Here is a 16,250-nt window from a genome sequence, read left to right as displayed (position 1 = left end):
CTGCTCAGAGGAAAGGCAAGCTTAGAGAACAGACCAACAGTCACAGAATCACAGAACATTGGGGTTGGAAGTGACCTCAAAAGCTCATCCAGTCCAACCCACCCTCCAGATCAGGATCACCTAGAAGAGGTCAAACAGGAACACAGCCAGGCTGGTTTTGAATGTCTCCAGAGAGGGAGCCTCCATGACATCTCTGTGCAGCCCATGTCACCACAAAGGTGGTTTGTTCTGTTAACACCCTTTTCAAAAGACAGTGAGGTCAGCACCACATTCACTGATTCTTGTCCTGCACATGATCTTCGTGGCTGGCTCTTTTCCTGCAGCCCCATCTGTCTTCACAACATCGAAGTCAATGTTCATAAAGCTTCCAGAGCAATGATGTCCACAATGGCAGGCAGGAGATAGGAATGAAAACACCCCTATTCCTGAAATCACCAGCCCACAGTTTACTGTCATCAGACCACTCTACACCCTGAGAAGTCTCATGACAGCTTATTTATGTACCTTATGTACCAGCTTGCTGTATGTATGCAGTAAGTTCTGCTGATTTGGGGGTATAGATCCTTCCTCAGCCTCTGCAGTAAACCTTTTTAGTTTCATTCTGTAAGGATGTGAGGCTCTAGGGCTAACTAAGCCTTTAACCTTCTCATAAAGGTTGCAAAAACATAGCTGAAGAATGAAATGTGACTCATCCAGAAGATCCAAAGGAAAGAAATCCCCAAGACAGGTGTATTGCCACAAAAAGGAAAACCATGCATAAGGAAAAAGCTGAAACTGTCATTTAGAAAATACTTAAGAAACCTAAACCTCATAGATTGGCTTGAATTGGGAGGGACCGTAAAGATCATCTAGTTCTAACCCCTATCTAGTCCTCCACCGTGGGCAGGGACACTTTCCACTAGCTCAGATTTCTCAAATCCCAATCCAGCCTGGCCTTGAACACTTTCAGGGATGGAGCAATCAGAGCAATTAAGAGGAAGCAGAGCTGGGCCATCTAATTTGTCTTTTGTATGGGGCTCCTGCAGAGCCATCAAGACATTTAGATATCTGTGTACCACTATATTGAGTCCCTGCTCTTCTGTCTCCTCTATGCCAAGGGCTACAGAAAACACATCAAAATTTGGCTTAATGATGCTTTCAGAAATCTGGAGGGACCACTACATTCTGATCCTGTTGTGTATGCTAAATTTAACCAGATAGACTAGAATAGTGTGAACTAAATCAGCTGCACCAGGTAACCTTTCTAGAAGGGACTGTTGTGTAATGTGGAAATGTCAGGCGTGAAAAACAGCTGGCACCTGAAGACTTCTTCTGCAGTAAGTTGTACACAATCTTCATTATTTTCCTTGCTAAATCAACATGCTGCTCTGGGCAGCCTGATCTAGTTGAGGATGCCCCTGGTTACTGCAGAGGGGGTTGGACTAGATGACCTTCCAAGGTCCCTTCCAACCCAGGCCATTCTATGATTCTATGATTTTAATGCACTTGAAAATTGTGGCAGAGAGCTTCAGATTATTAGTATCCAAGACACCTGAGAAAGGATTTCTCCTTGTTTCCAAAATGCACCATCATTTACTTTACAGCAGGACTCCAAGGAACACTGTGTCACTTGAAGAAGATGTACAGCCATGTGCTGGATACATCTCTGCAGGGCAGAACCCTTGCAGGTGGATGTCCCTTGTAATCTTTAGGATTTAACCTATATCTTCGTAGTCTTGGTCTTTCAGGGAAAGAAAAAAATTATCTGTCTCAGTGTTTTCAAGCACAAGGTAGAAAGAAAGAAACATGCACATAAGGATGGATACCCAGCAACAAAGTTGGTGAGGGGTTTGGAGCACAAGCCCTGTGAGGAGAGGCTGAGGGAGCTGGGGTTGTTTAGCCTGGAGGAGGCTCAGGGGAGACCTTATTGCTGTCTGCAGCTACCTGAAGGGAGGTTGTAGACAGGCAGGGCTGGTCTCTTCTCCCAGGCAACCAGCTCCAGAACAAGAGGAGACAGTCTCAAGTTGTGCCAGGGGAGGTTTAGGCTGGATGTTAGGGAGAAATTCTTCATAGAGAGAGTGATTGTCCATTGGAATGGGCTGCCCAGGGAGGTGGTGGAGTCGCCATCACTGGAGGTGCTTAGGAGGAGACTTGGTGGCTTGCTTGGTGCCATGGTTTAGTTGATTAGATGGTGTTGGATGATGGGTTGGATGTGATGATCTCAGAGGTCTCTTCCAACCTCGTCTCATCTCGTCTCATCTCGCCTCTTCTCTTCTCTTCTCTTCTCTTCTCTTCTCTTCTCTTCTCTTCTCTTCTCTTCTCTTCTCTTCTCTTCTCTTCTCTTCTCTCTCACCTGTTCAAGTCTTCCTGAACATCACTTCTTGATAATCCACCTTTTATCCTGGAGGACAAGGGCTGGCTTGAAAGGAGATATGCAGACATTTTGCACTCTCCTACAAAAGCTGTTTTTGTTTTGTTTTTCTTTCTTTTAAAGCAGATAACAAAAATCAAAGAACTTGCACACAGTGGGAAATATCTATAGATAGACACCAGTAGGGAAAAAAATTGAATATGAAACAGTCTGAGCACTGACTTTTTCTCAAACTCTGAGATACTACTGGAAAAACATTGAGGGATTTTGGATGTTATGGGAAACCTGTCCTTTTGCAATCTTTGGACCTTTGTTGAGGGTGCTAGAGCACTGGACCAGGCTGCCCAGAGAGGTTATGGAGTCTCCTTTTCTGGACACTTTTAAAACCCAGCTGGATGTGTTCCTGTGCAACCTGAGTTAGCAGGGGATTTGGACGAGATGATCTCCAGATGTCCCCCTTCCAACTCCTACCATTCTGCAGCTCTGTTGTGCTCACTGAGGCCTGGGTAGAGCTTCTTTAGTTTCTTTATCTTTTCAGGGTAGGACACTTAAAAAGGGAATGAAAAACAGAGACAGAAGTACTACCAATGAAAGACAATTGTTTGTGCAGTCCCAGAAGAACACTAACCCAATGGTACTGCACCGCATGCTCACTGCACATTTGAAATACAACATATTGCTGTGAAAATTCTTCAGCTTTGTTCTGAAAGCATCCACAGCTCTCACAGAGCAGTATCCAGAGAAGAACACAGAGCTGAAGGAGCACATGAAGACAGACTCTTCTTTTCTAGATAATCCTAGAGGTAAGGAGTCTTCTAGACTTGCCATTTGTGGTGGCTTTATTTTTGTGCACTCAAAGCTATCAGCTGCTGAAGGGCCAGACTGTTGATGAAATGAAGAGCAGAAATCCATGAGTTAGATATGGGCTGTGCTATAGGCTGGAACTGGAAACCATAGACATGCTACAACATCATCCTGTCAGTTAACTCAAGCAAATTATCCAAGATCACTAACCCCACCTCACGGTGCTGTGCTGCACTGATGTGGGGCGGTAGCTAGGGGACCTCTGCACTTTGTTCTGCTGCTCTACATAGGCAGGCTTAAATGCCTTTCCAAGTGATTGCATTGGGAAAGGAAACTACTTCCCAGTGCTAGCAAGAAAGTTCAATAACTCCTTGTCTCTGGTGTTGTCCCAACCTAGAAGAGCATGAACAATTTGGTGTGCCCTCAACCCAAAGGCCAGTGTTTAAATACTACAGACATTACCCCTGATAAAGGATCGTGCAATAATTATGATGGGCCATGTAGCTGAGTGAGGTACAAAGAAGGCTTTTCATTATTAATAAAGGACTACATCTGCTTATTTAAAATGAGGACAGATTGAAGAGTCAAGTCAGATGCTTTCTCAAGAGAGTTTTGGAATGAAAAAGTAGCAAGACAAAGGCCTTCCTCCATACAAGGAACACTCTTTGAAGCTCTCACAGTCCTATACAGATGAGATAAGAACATCAGTGTGACTCATTTGGTCTAAATGTCCTACTTCAGATATGCTAAGTGCCAGATACTGTCTCCATAGTGAATATTTATTCTAAGATGAAAGTGAAATAGCAAAAGGCACAGATAAAAGTTTTGCACACAGGTAAGGTAAGAGATGAATTCTCTTGATGTTGCTGTAACCTGTTCAGTGGTGAGGCCAGCTCCAGCTTGAGAATTAAACCCCATTGGCTTGAAATAAAAGCGCTAAAACTGCTCCTAATGCCATTACTTAAATTTCTGTGATGCTACAGAGTGCAAATTCAGCTCACAATGACATAGTCACAGCTGTCTCTTACGATTTTTCCAAAAGGAAAACCCATCTCAACAAACCACTTGATTTCCAATTTGTTACTTGTGGCTAGGTGAGACAGCAGATAAAAGCATTGTGAGGACTCTTAGTGCCTCTCCTGATGTACCTATTACCTACAGACTTGGGACCACCCACTTGATGGCTCAGTGAGGACAGTCACCCAGAAAGGCAGGAATATGTGTGCTGGAAAATCAGCACCAGCCAGAAGGTTAGAATCTGACCATGCTTTACAGAGGTCAGGAGACACCTGGGCACTAAAGAAAGCCTTTAGCAAAAAACCGAAGAACATAGTTTAAAAGGCACCAGGGGGTTTAGCAGCAGGTGTGTGCACAAAGGTGCTTTATAATGGTAGGCTTGATCAAAGGACAGGCTGCAGGAGCTACGACTTAAATATCAGGCCCCACAAAGGTTGCTGGATAAGAACTGACTGCAGAGTGAGCATTTGTCCATCAATGCCAGACACCACCTGAATCCACTCTGTGCCTGGGCAGCAGCCTAGGAAGAGCAGTGGCACTGCTAAGTTTGAAATCCTTCTTCTATCAGAGTGAGAATGCCTGGGCTACCTTTATTCCTTGTATTTTAGGCTGAGTGAGCTGGGGTTGTTCAGCCTAGAGAAGAGATGACTCCAGGGGGACCTTAGAGATGCCTTCCAATATCTGAAGGGATCCTGCAGGAAAGCTGGAGAGGGACTTTTCACAAGGGTGTTTAGTGATAGGACAAGCAGGAATGCTTTTAAGCTGAGGGAGAGCTACTCTGCTACATTTCTGAATGCCTGTAAGTGCCACAATTCAGAACCTAGCAGAGATAAAATAGTTAAGTACCTAGTGCTCAGCTGATTCAGCAGGCAGCATTACTGTTACTGATGCTGATGAGATGCCCAAACAGCTTTGAGAATCAAGTCCTTCACTTCTCTCTTTATAATGGGGAACACTACAGTTCCTGCTGCACAGGAGTGCCAGGATGACATGCATGCTCAGTTATGCATCACTGTGGCAATTAGGTCCATGTAAACTCCTAAGGGAGACAGAAAAGACAAAATCAAAGTAAACTCTGTAAAGGGGTTCTGATCTCATTTGCAGACAAGTAAATATTAAGTAAATCTTGGATTTTGGTGGAATTACTCTGGATTTGCACTGCCTGAGCCTGAACCCAAGCCAGGCCCAGACAGTGCTCAGGTAAGCTCATTAAATACAACCCAACCCCTTTGGCTCTGCTGGGAGCACTCACGTTCCTAGAGTTAATCATGTGCTTAAAGGCTTTGGAGGATCAGGGCAAGAGGGCTCAGCCACTTTCGGGACTGAGCTGTTCTGCTTTATGTACTAAGAGTCTAAAGAAAATAAGAGTGCAGTTATCACTACTGCCTCCCAGTACCCTGAAACTCAAGGTCATCAGTTAATCACTTAGGTCAAAATCAGTTTCTGTTTGGGGGGGAAAGGTTATTACAACAGTGGTAGCTTCAAACCTTTGGCTTTTGTGGTCTGTATCAGCACCTTTAGATCATCCTTCACTACAGACATGGTCTCACAGTTGCAGCAAGCCAATGGGTGTCCAGACAGACAGGATTTAGAGCTTATTCCATTTAGTCTCAGACAAGTCTCATTGCTGCTTCTTGCCACTGCCAAGACTTGGGAGCAAGGCAAGGTGAAAGCTTAATGTTCTCCACAGAAGCATGTGAGAGATGCAGGCAAAAGAAGAGTCAGGAACAAGGTTTTGATGAGGGAAAGGGTTGCAGGAATAGAGTAGAGTAGAGTAGAGTAGAGTAGAGTAGAGTAGAATAGAATAGAATAGAATAGAATAGAATAGAATAGAATAGAATAGAATAGAATAGAATAGAATAGAATAGAATAGAATAGAATAGAATAGAATAGAATAGAATAGAATTAACCAGGTTGGAAAAGACCTTTGAGATCATCGAGTCCAACCTATCACCTAACACCATCTAATCAACTAAACCATGGCACCAAGTGCCCCATCCAGTCTCTTCCTAAATACCTCCAGTGATGGTGAGACCCATTTGAGGGCTGTAGTGCCCAGTATCAGGCAATAGCAGACTTCCTGTCTTTCCTCTTCCCTCCCTGAGATGAATTTCTCCAGGCCAGATAGTTAGGCTGCAGAAGAAAAGGGCTAAATACTCCTGTTGACAAGAGCCTTGGCAAAGAAGATACCAACTCTTCACTTCTCATTTCAACTGAAAGCAGAAGAGATGACGAAAAACATCCTGGAAGACTACAAAATGTGATTAATTTACTATCAAGGGACCATAACCCTAGTAAAGTTTCTACACAGTGTAATAAAACTTAGAGCCCCTAGCAAACGAACCACTGAATTGCTTTCAGGTGGCTCTTGCTCCAGATTAAACCTGAGGTTGCATGCACCCACAGCACAGATGCTGAACGCTCTTGCTAGTGTCTCACAGCCACATGTGCTGAGTCTGAACACCTCAGACACGACCAGCACAGGTCGTGTTTCACATGGCTCATCTCTATTGTTCCCTTCTGCAATACAAAGTCTTCTTCAGTTCTGAACAATATGTAAACTTTCAAAACCTCTCATAGCTCTCCATGATTTCAAAAAGAGATTCTCCTCCCTCTTCTTTTTCTCCTCTAAAATGCATAATTAAACGAGGGAGCTAGGCTAATAGGACTGATTTGGTCTAGAAGAGAAGTGTATAATTAGAGTGCCAAGGAACACCACTATCAATGGTGACATGATGCTTGGAGCTCCAAAGGGACATTTGGCATGACAACATAAAGGCTCTGAATTTGTGCTGGTGACAAAACCACATGTCTACATGGAGTAGGTGGGAAAAACAGCCTCCCCTAGGATGTGCTTACATGTCCCTACCTTCTCCTCGCCCCCGGGACTGGCTCTGCCAGTCATCCCATTGCTAGGGATGAAGCTAACAAGCCATTGTCAAGGGCAACCACAAAGCTGCTTGTTTCACATTAGCATCCTTAACATTTTCTCTCTAATCAGATTTCCTGTTGGTTGAGGAGAGCTGCCTTTCCTCATTACCAGCTGCTATCCCAGATTTCCCTCTCCCCGTCCCCAAATACACATTTTGCCATGCTTCTCTGCTTTTCTGTGTAAAAAGGTTATGTATGCCTGGAGGGAGAATAAATGTTACCAAAAAAATAGGGGGGGGGGAGAGGGAAGGGGGAACACAACCCCACATGACAACAGCACTGTGGGCAGGAGGCCAAGACTCTTGATTATGTGACTGTGACTAACCAATGGATATTTTGAAAATCCATTTCTCTCATTCTGTTCCCTCCTCTGGATGTAATAATACAACTCAAATTAGCTTTCCAGGAGCAGACTTCTTTTATGTAACCATGTTTTATACAGATAGCAGCAGCTTATGTTTAAACTATTTAAGAGAACAAATAGCTGCAAAATGCACTTCAAATGGCCTCTCTCCTGCGAGCAGCGTGTTCCTGGCTTGAGGGAATTTGCTGCTGCTGCTTGGATGTAGTTGTAAACAGTGCACAATGCCCACAGGACCTAGCATCCAGGTAAGGATGTCAAGTCCACTTGTTTTATTGCATTAGAGAGATCCATGACATTGTAAACTGTAGAATGACATTGACGAAACAAAGCTGGAATGATGCAGAACAAAGCCAGCAGTACATCTTTTAACTTAAGCCAAAGTCTTCCACAGAATGAGGAAAGGCAGCTTCTTACCAGAGCTGTGATCTGGACTGACAGACATAGAATCAGAGAATCGTTCTGGTTGGAAAACGCCCTCTAAGGTCATTGAGTCCAACCATCAAGCTAAGACCACCACAGCAAGTAAACCAGGTCCTGAAGTGCCAAGTCCACACATTTCTTGAACACCTCCAGGGATGGTGACTTCACCACCAATGCCTGACCACTCTCTCAGAAAAAAAACCCTCTTCCTAATGCCCAGTCTAAACCTCCCCTGGCACATCTTCAGACCATTTCCCCTTGTTATATCACCTGATACTAGCAAGAAGAGACCAACCCCCAGATCACTACAATCTCCTTTCAGGGAGTCACAGACAGCAATGAGCTCTCCCTTCAGTCTCCACTTCTCCAGACTAATATTCTTGTGACATTCTATTATTTTCCTACTTCCTTCCACATCTACCACTTAAAACTAAAAGAAAAAAAGGCTGTCATTGCTATGTTTTAAGGACCAAGGACATTCTTTGTGCCCACCAGGTTGATATCTAATGTATTGGTCCTGGCCCTGTTCTGCTGAGGCAGATGGGTGCTGTGAAAAATAACAACACTGCAAGCAGGCAAGTAGAGTGTCAGGAAAACAACAGGAACCCAAGAGAGGTTAATTTAGGAAACATGGATCTAACTTTCTCATGCCCTCTCTTGCTTTTAGAAAGGTGCCTGAGATACAAGAAATGATGGGCCACTTGCCCCAGATACCACACTGAGGTAGTATTTAACTCATTCAGCACATATCAGAACATTCCCCCAAACACCCCTCCAAAAAGCCAGGAAAATCTTTTACCTAGTATCATCACACAAGCTGGGAGTGGTGCTGGGGTGTGTGGGGGTGGTTGTTCAAATCCTGAAGTGACAAATGAGGCTGCCCAAGCATTAACTCTTTAAAAATGCAGAGAATCACAGAATGCATTGGGTTGGAAGGGAGCTTTAATGGAAATCTAGTCTAAACCCCCTCAGTCAGCAGGGACATCTCTAACTGCAGCAGGTTGCTCACAGCCCCATGAAGCCTGACCTTGAATATCTCCAGGGATGAGGCCTCCCCCACCTCCCTGGGCAACCTGTTCCAGTGTTCCACCACCTTCACAGTAAAGAATGTCTTCCTAATATCCAATCTAAATCTACCCTGCTCTAGTCCAGAACCATTGTCCCTTGTCCTAGTGCTATATGCCTTTGTAAAAAGCCCCTCCAGAGCTTTCTTGTAGGCTTCTTTCCAGTACTGGAAGGCTGCTCTAAGGTCTCTCTGGAGTCTTCTATTCTCCAGGCTGAACAACTCCAACTCTATCAGCCTGTTCTCATAGGAGAGGTGTCCCAGACCTTTGATCATTTTTGTCTCCTTCCTCTGGACCCTCTCCATCAAGTCCATACCCTTCTTCTGTTGAGGGCCCCAGAGCTGGACAAAGAATTCCATCATCTCAGTGAAACAGGCAATGAGCTGCAAAGTTAGAAGCATGCAGGATTTACTCTGTGTTCCTATGGCATTACTCAGCAGACCCAAAAAAAGAGTACATTGGCAGAGTCTTCAAAGTCTGCAACTTTCTATAAAACTTCCATTGAGACATTTTACTTGGAGAGCTTTCCTAACAGCTTCTTAGTTGCCATGTCCTCCACTACCTTGAAAAACATGTAACTCGTGCTATAGTAACAAGTTTAAGCAGTTATTTTCATCTGTCCTCAGGGCACCATTGAGCTGTTAATTACTGGGCTCACAGCAGAAGGTACTTAAGTAGGGTTTGGTTCAGCCACTGCATTAACTTCAAAGGCTGTTCTGGTGTTTGCACTGAAAGCACAGCTCAGATCATTTTGTTTTTCAAGCAGGGTGCCAGCCAGCCACTGAGGATTGCTGGTCAGTGGGTTTGAAGCCTTAGCCAGGCAATTCATAGATTTTGAAGAAAAAGGCCAGTGCAGCCCTGGCACTTTAAGCTGCAACAGAAGCTAGAAGGACTTCTAAGACATCTGGTTTCCCTTCTCATACTAGAGGTAACAGCTTTGACAAAAACACACATCAATAAAAATTGATACCCCTATGAATTCCAATCAACTCAGATGATGGTGGGACAAGTCAGTATGGCCAGAGCTTCTTTTGCCCTGTCTAGTAGTGTAAAATCATTGGAGGAGGAAGCAGGATAAAAAAGGGGAAAGGAAGAGACATTCATCCTTGTATTCTGCAGTAGAAGACGAAAAACTTTCCTCTTAGAACTGAACATTTTCAGCAAGAATGATTAACAAAACCATATGCCATGGAGGAAGGAGTAACACAGTTGTTGGTGAAGAGAGACAGAATGCAGATTTATGGAGAATCTGAGACAACCAACTGCTGGCTTCCAGGTGACAATATGGCAGAATTGATGCTCCCCAGGTCTTCACTTAGAGCCTGCACCTTGCAAGCTTCTCCCAGAAGACCATAAATTCCTCTGCACTGAACGAAACCATGGTCCCAGGAGACTCAGGTCCACCATACCTTGACTCTTCTTGTTCCTCCTGAACATGCCACAGGTGTGTAAATTGTTTAGTGAAAATGATCAGACTCAGCTGAGAGCTAGTCCCCTGTAGGAACAGCAGCTTCCAGTGTAAGTTCCACTGTAAAGACCATCAGCTGCTGCTGAGGTTACACACAAGCACAAGCTAAAAATTGAATACCTGTGAGTCAATGCCAAGCTTAGGGCCCTTTTTTTAATGGCTCACATGGAATTTTTCATTTCACCAAATACCACATGCCAAGGATACTGAGCACCTCCAGGAGCTCAGCTGTCATCATCTTCTTGGAAGAGCATGACATGAACAGTTCTGGGCTCATAATTTACTCATGAACACCACACAAACCCTGAGAGATGATAGGAAATTCATGACATTTGCTAATCAAGAAGAGTGCCACAGGATTAACCTTTCCTTTCAGTTCACAATTACAAAATTGCAGCCTCTGTCAAGTCAGCCCCAGAACTGACTTGGACTTTTGTTATAACATTGCTGAAACAAACAAACAAAACCCCTCTCTCCCCAACCCTTACACCTGTGTTTGTGTCAGACTTCACGTTTCTGGTGAAACAAGAAAGACATGCTATTTTAATAAGACACTTTCACTTTAAAAGACACAGATTGCCCAGGAGGGGTTCATGCAGAAGTTGGGTATGCACACAGGAGAAAGCAATTGACTGAAATAGTTTGGGCTAATAGTGACAGCTCAGCACCTGATGCCCATCCCTTACAGAGAGAATAATGCAAGTGATTTGTGAGGAAGGATTCCAACCTGTTCGCTTTGCCATTCCTGCAGACTCTCAACTGTGGCAGAATCCAGCCCTGAATATTTCATCTTAAAAAGCATCACACTGGCGGCACCGTTATTTGTCTTGGCAGACACTGGAGCTTATGCAGAGGGCAGAAGGCTTACCATGTGGAATATCAGGCAGTAATGCAAAATACATATGGAACAATCAGAGAAAATACTGAAAAATAGACTCGACAACAGCTTACTCTTACGCATAGTAGATGAACAAGTTAAAGAGAGAGATACTTCATTAGTGAGTTGGTATTAGTAAACACAGCAGTAGAAGAGACCATACCTTTGCTTTATCTGAAAAGGAAAACATTCTACTTATTTTTTATTTACTTGGGTTTGTTTTTCTGCTCTGCATGCATTTCATTTCCCAAAATGCAACCAGGCGTGCATTACACACAAACTTCATCCTGCTTGACCGAAGTACAGCTGTCATGAGCATTCTCTAGCGCTATGCAGAAGCCTTATGGAGTGAAAGGTGTTGGGGACAAGCCGAATCCGAGCCTACAGTGCCACGTTTTCAGCGGAGTGCAGCTTCAGAAAGGTTACCGGAAAGAACCGACTAGGAATTGATGCCGTTTCAGTAGCAAGCAACTTTTGGCAGCCAAAAAAAGGGCAGTGTGTAATGATGAGAGCTGAAACAAACAAACTTTATTCAAGAAAAAGCAGCGCCACTTCTGGCCTAGAACCATACCGTACATGGCTGCTATCATAGTGTCCTGGGCTAGCTGAATCAGACACTAACAGGCAAGCAAAGGGGGACATGGAGTGCATCACGCTTCCTGCGTCAGTTGCGCTACACTGACACAGGCTGGAAAACACACAGCACACTCTAGGGACATACATGGAGAGAAAAGAAAAGGAAAAAAAAAATCATAGAAACAAACAGAACATGGATCCATAGTGCCACAAACCTTCGGGCTCTGTGTTCTCTTTGAGGTGCACTTGCTTCAGTGGGCAGCAGAAGATTTCGTGACACTTAGCACGAAAAGGGGACTCTTTTTTCTTTAATTCCGCAGATTGGATGGAATCTTGCCGTAACATAATGTACTCCTGTGTGCCAGGGGGAGCGTCATCCATAACTGTGGTCACCACATAACAAAATGAACTCAAGTTAGAGCTTGAGGAAAGCGACCTAGAGAAGTAAATCAACTACACATTGTCAGGGTAGGGGGCGGGGAAAGAAAGGAGGGGGAAGAAACGTTTACAGGAAGGGAAATAAAATTGCAAGAGTAAAGTATCTCAGTCATGGTGGTAGAAGGGTGGGGAGAACATTTACTTTCATAAACAAGGCTTCTCATAAACATCAACACTTTGTATTGTTTCATGCAGCTTTAATAAATAAGCAGAACGAATACCCTGCTCCAAAACGCAGCACAGTTCACTCTTACAGATTTGCTTTACTCTCCTCCAGCACCTCTGTCTATTCTGCATGCAAATTCAAGGGAAAGGAAAAGCAAACAGCATGCTCTTATTGCCCATCCCCTGGCAATCTCAGGGAGTGGGAGTGATCATTCCACATCTGCAGGTAATGCAACCTCAGAGGATCTATTCCCCACAGGGAGAGAACGTGCCTTTCTCAGGATACACACAACTACACACAGCTCCTGAGAGCAAGGATGAGAATCCAGTGACATTTGACCAGATCGTTGTTTTTAATGGATAGAAGAGTAGATGTACAAAGAGAAAGCACATTAATCCTTCTGATGGTTCCCTTGTAAAACAGCAAGTCATTTTTTGAAGTTGATCTTATAAATCAATAGTGCCATTAATAATATAAATGATACGCAGCCTGAAATGTTTTTCTGAATGGGGTCAGGCTATTAAACGGGGGAAAGATAAAGTATATTGCAGACAGAAAGTTCCAGCCACCTCAAAGTATTGCATTACCAGAAAGAACTGAAACACTTTTCAGCTATCTAAAAAATGAAGCCTTAATAACAGAGATAGTGAGATTCCTCAGCTTACAGCTTTAGGCACAGATTGTCTCTCAAGAACAAAAATTAAACGCTTTCGCAAAAGACGGTCTCTAACCGCTACCTGTTATTTATAGGGTGATGCAGAGAGATAAAACCACAGCCAAATCCAAGCTGAGATTCTCCAGCTCTCACTTAACTGTTTCCTAAATATCTGCCAAGTTGTAAGAATTGAAAAGGAAAAAGAAACCAACCAAAAAGTCAGATTTAAACATGGATCCCCTCAAACAGTTACCATCCTCTTACATTTATATGCACATGATCTGTTTTGCTTTGTTCCTTCTATCAAGAATGGCACTACTAAGAATCACATCTTTAGGAAGAGACTGGATGGGGTGCTTCGTGCCATGGTTTAGTTGATTAGATAGTGTTGGATGATAGGTTGGACTCAATGATCTCAAAGGTCTCTTCCAACCTGGTTAATTCTATTCTATTCTATTCTATTCTATTCTATTCTATTCTATTCTATTCTATTCTATTCTATTCTACTCCACGCCATTCCACTCCACGCCACGCCATTCCACTCCATTCCATTCCATGTAGGTATTAAGTGATTCAACTTGCCTTTCTTTTGACAGTGGGCAGTCACCCCTCTTCCAAGACCTTATTAATCCACAGCAGACACTTTGCACCTTGCTGCTGTTGCTTTATTAGGCTACAGGCAGTGCCAGTAACACTGACTAATAATACAGAACACAAAATTAACCAGGTTGGAAAAGACCTTCGAGATCATTGAGTCCAACCTATTGCCCAACATCATCTATTCAACTAAACCAAGTGCCTCATCCAGTCTCTTCCTAAACACCTCCAGAGATGGTGACTCCACCACCTCCCTGGGCAGCACATTCTAATGGCCAATCTCTCTTTCTATGAAGAATTTCTTCCTAACAGCCAGCCTAAACCTCCCCTGGTGCAGCTTGAGACTGTGTCCTCTTGTTCTGCCATAGGTTGCCTGGGAGAAGAGACCAACCCCCACCTGGCTACCGCCTCCCTTCAGGTAGCTGTAGATGGCAATAAGGTCTCCCTTGAGCCTCCTCTTCTCCAGGCTAAACAATCCCAGCTCCTTCAGCCTCTCCTCACAGGGCTATGCTCCAAACCCCTCCCCAGCTTTGTTGCCCTTCTCTGGACACATTCCAGCATCTCAACATCTTTCTCAAACTGAGGGGTCCAGAACAATCCATAGAAATCTATAGAACGTGTCACTAAAAGGGATGCAGGAGTTAATAGGAAAGCCACAGTGATTCAAAAAAGAGCAGTGGGTCAATGGAGCACAAGGTCCAGGCTGCAATATAATTGCTCCCTTAGCAACACTGCTTCTACTTTGGCTTATTGGAAGGGTGCCTGTGTGTTCCTGAAACACAGACAGCCCTGGGAATGAGGGCAACTGCTGGGAGTAATTACTAAGACTCAACACCCAAGATAAGCCAAAGACCAGCAAGCCCAGATAGGTGACTCCTTTTAAAAGGCAGTGGGCAGGAGGCGTTGCTGCAGAAGCTGCTGTTGCAGGTGCCTGTGCAAAGCCACCAGTGAGCTGCGTGCGGTGCTGCTGATGTCAGTGGTGTGGGAGCCCCACGGCCTGTCCCTCTGACATTTGCAAGGATAAAGGACAACTAACATGTGCTGTGGAACATGAGGAGCCAGCAGAGGAGTGAAATGCACAGCTACCTTCTGCCAGCAAGCTGGCTTTGGGCAAAAATTATGTCCCTGGGCTGACCCTCTGAGAGGCAGAGTCCTTCCTGAGAAGCCCCATGTGACTGTGGGAGCTCAGAGAATTGCCCCAAGGTTCAATGCTTTGTGATGCTGGACTGTCACTGGTGGAAATAGAAAAAAAAAGGCCAAAAAAAAAATCAGGCTAGGAGCTGCTAAACAGCATCTGCAGGGAAGAAGGAGGCACTGGTGATCACCTGGCATACCAGGTGTAAGAGCTTTTGAGCACAAGGCTGTCCAGAGAGATTGTGGGATCTCCTTTTCTGAAGGCTTTCAAAACCTTATTGGACGTGTTCCTGTGCAATCTGATCTAGGTGATTCTGCTTTAGCAGAGGGATTGGCCTAGATAATCTCCAGAGGTCCCTTCCAACACCTACCATTCTGTGACATATGCTGGCCACAAGAGCTGTTTGGCACAGGGCTATGATTTCTCAGCTTCTGTAAGAAGCTCCAAAAGACTGATTCCATTCATTGAGTGTCTGGCAAATAGCTGCTTGACATCACTAGGTAGGTCTACCCTAGCTCAGGCAAGGTCATTAACTAAGACAGGTACCAAAGGTACAACTGGTCCTTTACCAGTCAGATCATCACCTACACATGGATATATTTAAATGTGAGTAAGCCAGAGAGAACCACACTTTCAGTAAGTGAAGAACATGATGAAATCAACAAAATCACACTGAGTTACCAGAATCCAGGACAGAAAGTGTAAATGAGTCTTGGGTTTGAGTACCATCACAACACTGACATTTGGAGCACCGCAGCTCTAATAAAGCCTTTATGCTGGAATGATGTATGGATAACTTAATTGATGTCAGTGTTCTGAAGGGAACAGCTAAACCCTTTTCTTAACATGATGAATGGCCTCAAGTCAGGCTGAGAATTTATTACAGAACTAGGAACACTCCTTGACCCCAGTGCCTCCTTTTCCCTGCTATGATGACAGCCAGACAGCCTTCTGGAGCCACTGAAATTACAGCTACAGGACCTCAATGATGGGTCCCAAGAACCACTGTACAGGGAAGTTTCCAAGACACAGAATCTAAGTAAAAAACCTTTTAAACCCTACTGATGTCCAGTTTTCACAAGTAAAAATAATCAGGGTACAACCATGAAAGGATCATTATTAAACAACTGTGAGCAAGCACTTTGGGAAAGTATCAACAGGAATCTCTTCTGATTTTGCTAATGGGATAAACCCCACACTTAGGAAGGGATCACACATAGACCAGAGTGTAGGAGATAATCTTAGGCACAAAAATCCACAGCCATGTTTACACGCTCTACTGTGTGGAGCACAGGACATTGTTTTTTTCTCAACTGTTCCCTCCAGTACAGACTCTGCTGACTGCAGAACATAGGATACACCCACACTCCTCTGTATAATCCATAGAT

At 44.1% G+C, this 16,250-nt stretch overlaps 1 protein-coding gene across 4 annotated transcripts in view; it reads right to left on the bottom strand.

The window, feature by feature from the left end:
• FGF13 (fibroblast growth factor 13) overlaps nt 1-16,250 on the bottom strand; it is a 433,315-nt gene that overhangs the window by 151,161 nt on the left and 265,904 nt on the right. For 3 of the 4 annotated variants that reach the window (XM_054169376.1, XM_009904274.2, XM_054169375.1), the window contains one exon: nt 12,087-12,254. The exons of the other annotated variant lie outside the window; for it this stretch is intronic. In XM_054169376.1, the coding sequence (XP_054025351.1) occupies nt 12,087-12,252 (166 nt within the window). In that variant the 5' untranslated portion in view covers nt 12,253-12,254. The remainder of the gene's footprint in view (nt 1-12,086; nt 12,255-16,250) is intronic. 4 annotated transcript variants of the gene reach the window in all.

Source organism: Dryobates pubescens, chromosome 18, assembly GCF_014839835.1.
Source record: "Dryobates pubescens isolate bDryPub1 chromosome 18, bDryPub1.pri, whole genome shotgun sequence".
NCBI lineage: Eukaryota > Metazoa > Chordata > Aves > Piciformes > Picidae > Dryobates > Dryobates pubescens.
This window is presented reverse-complemented; position numbering and strand designations above follow the sequence as displayed.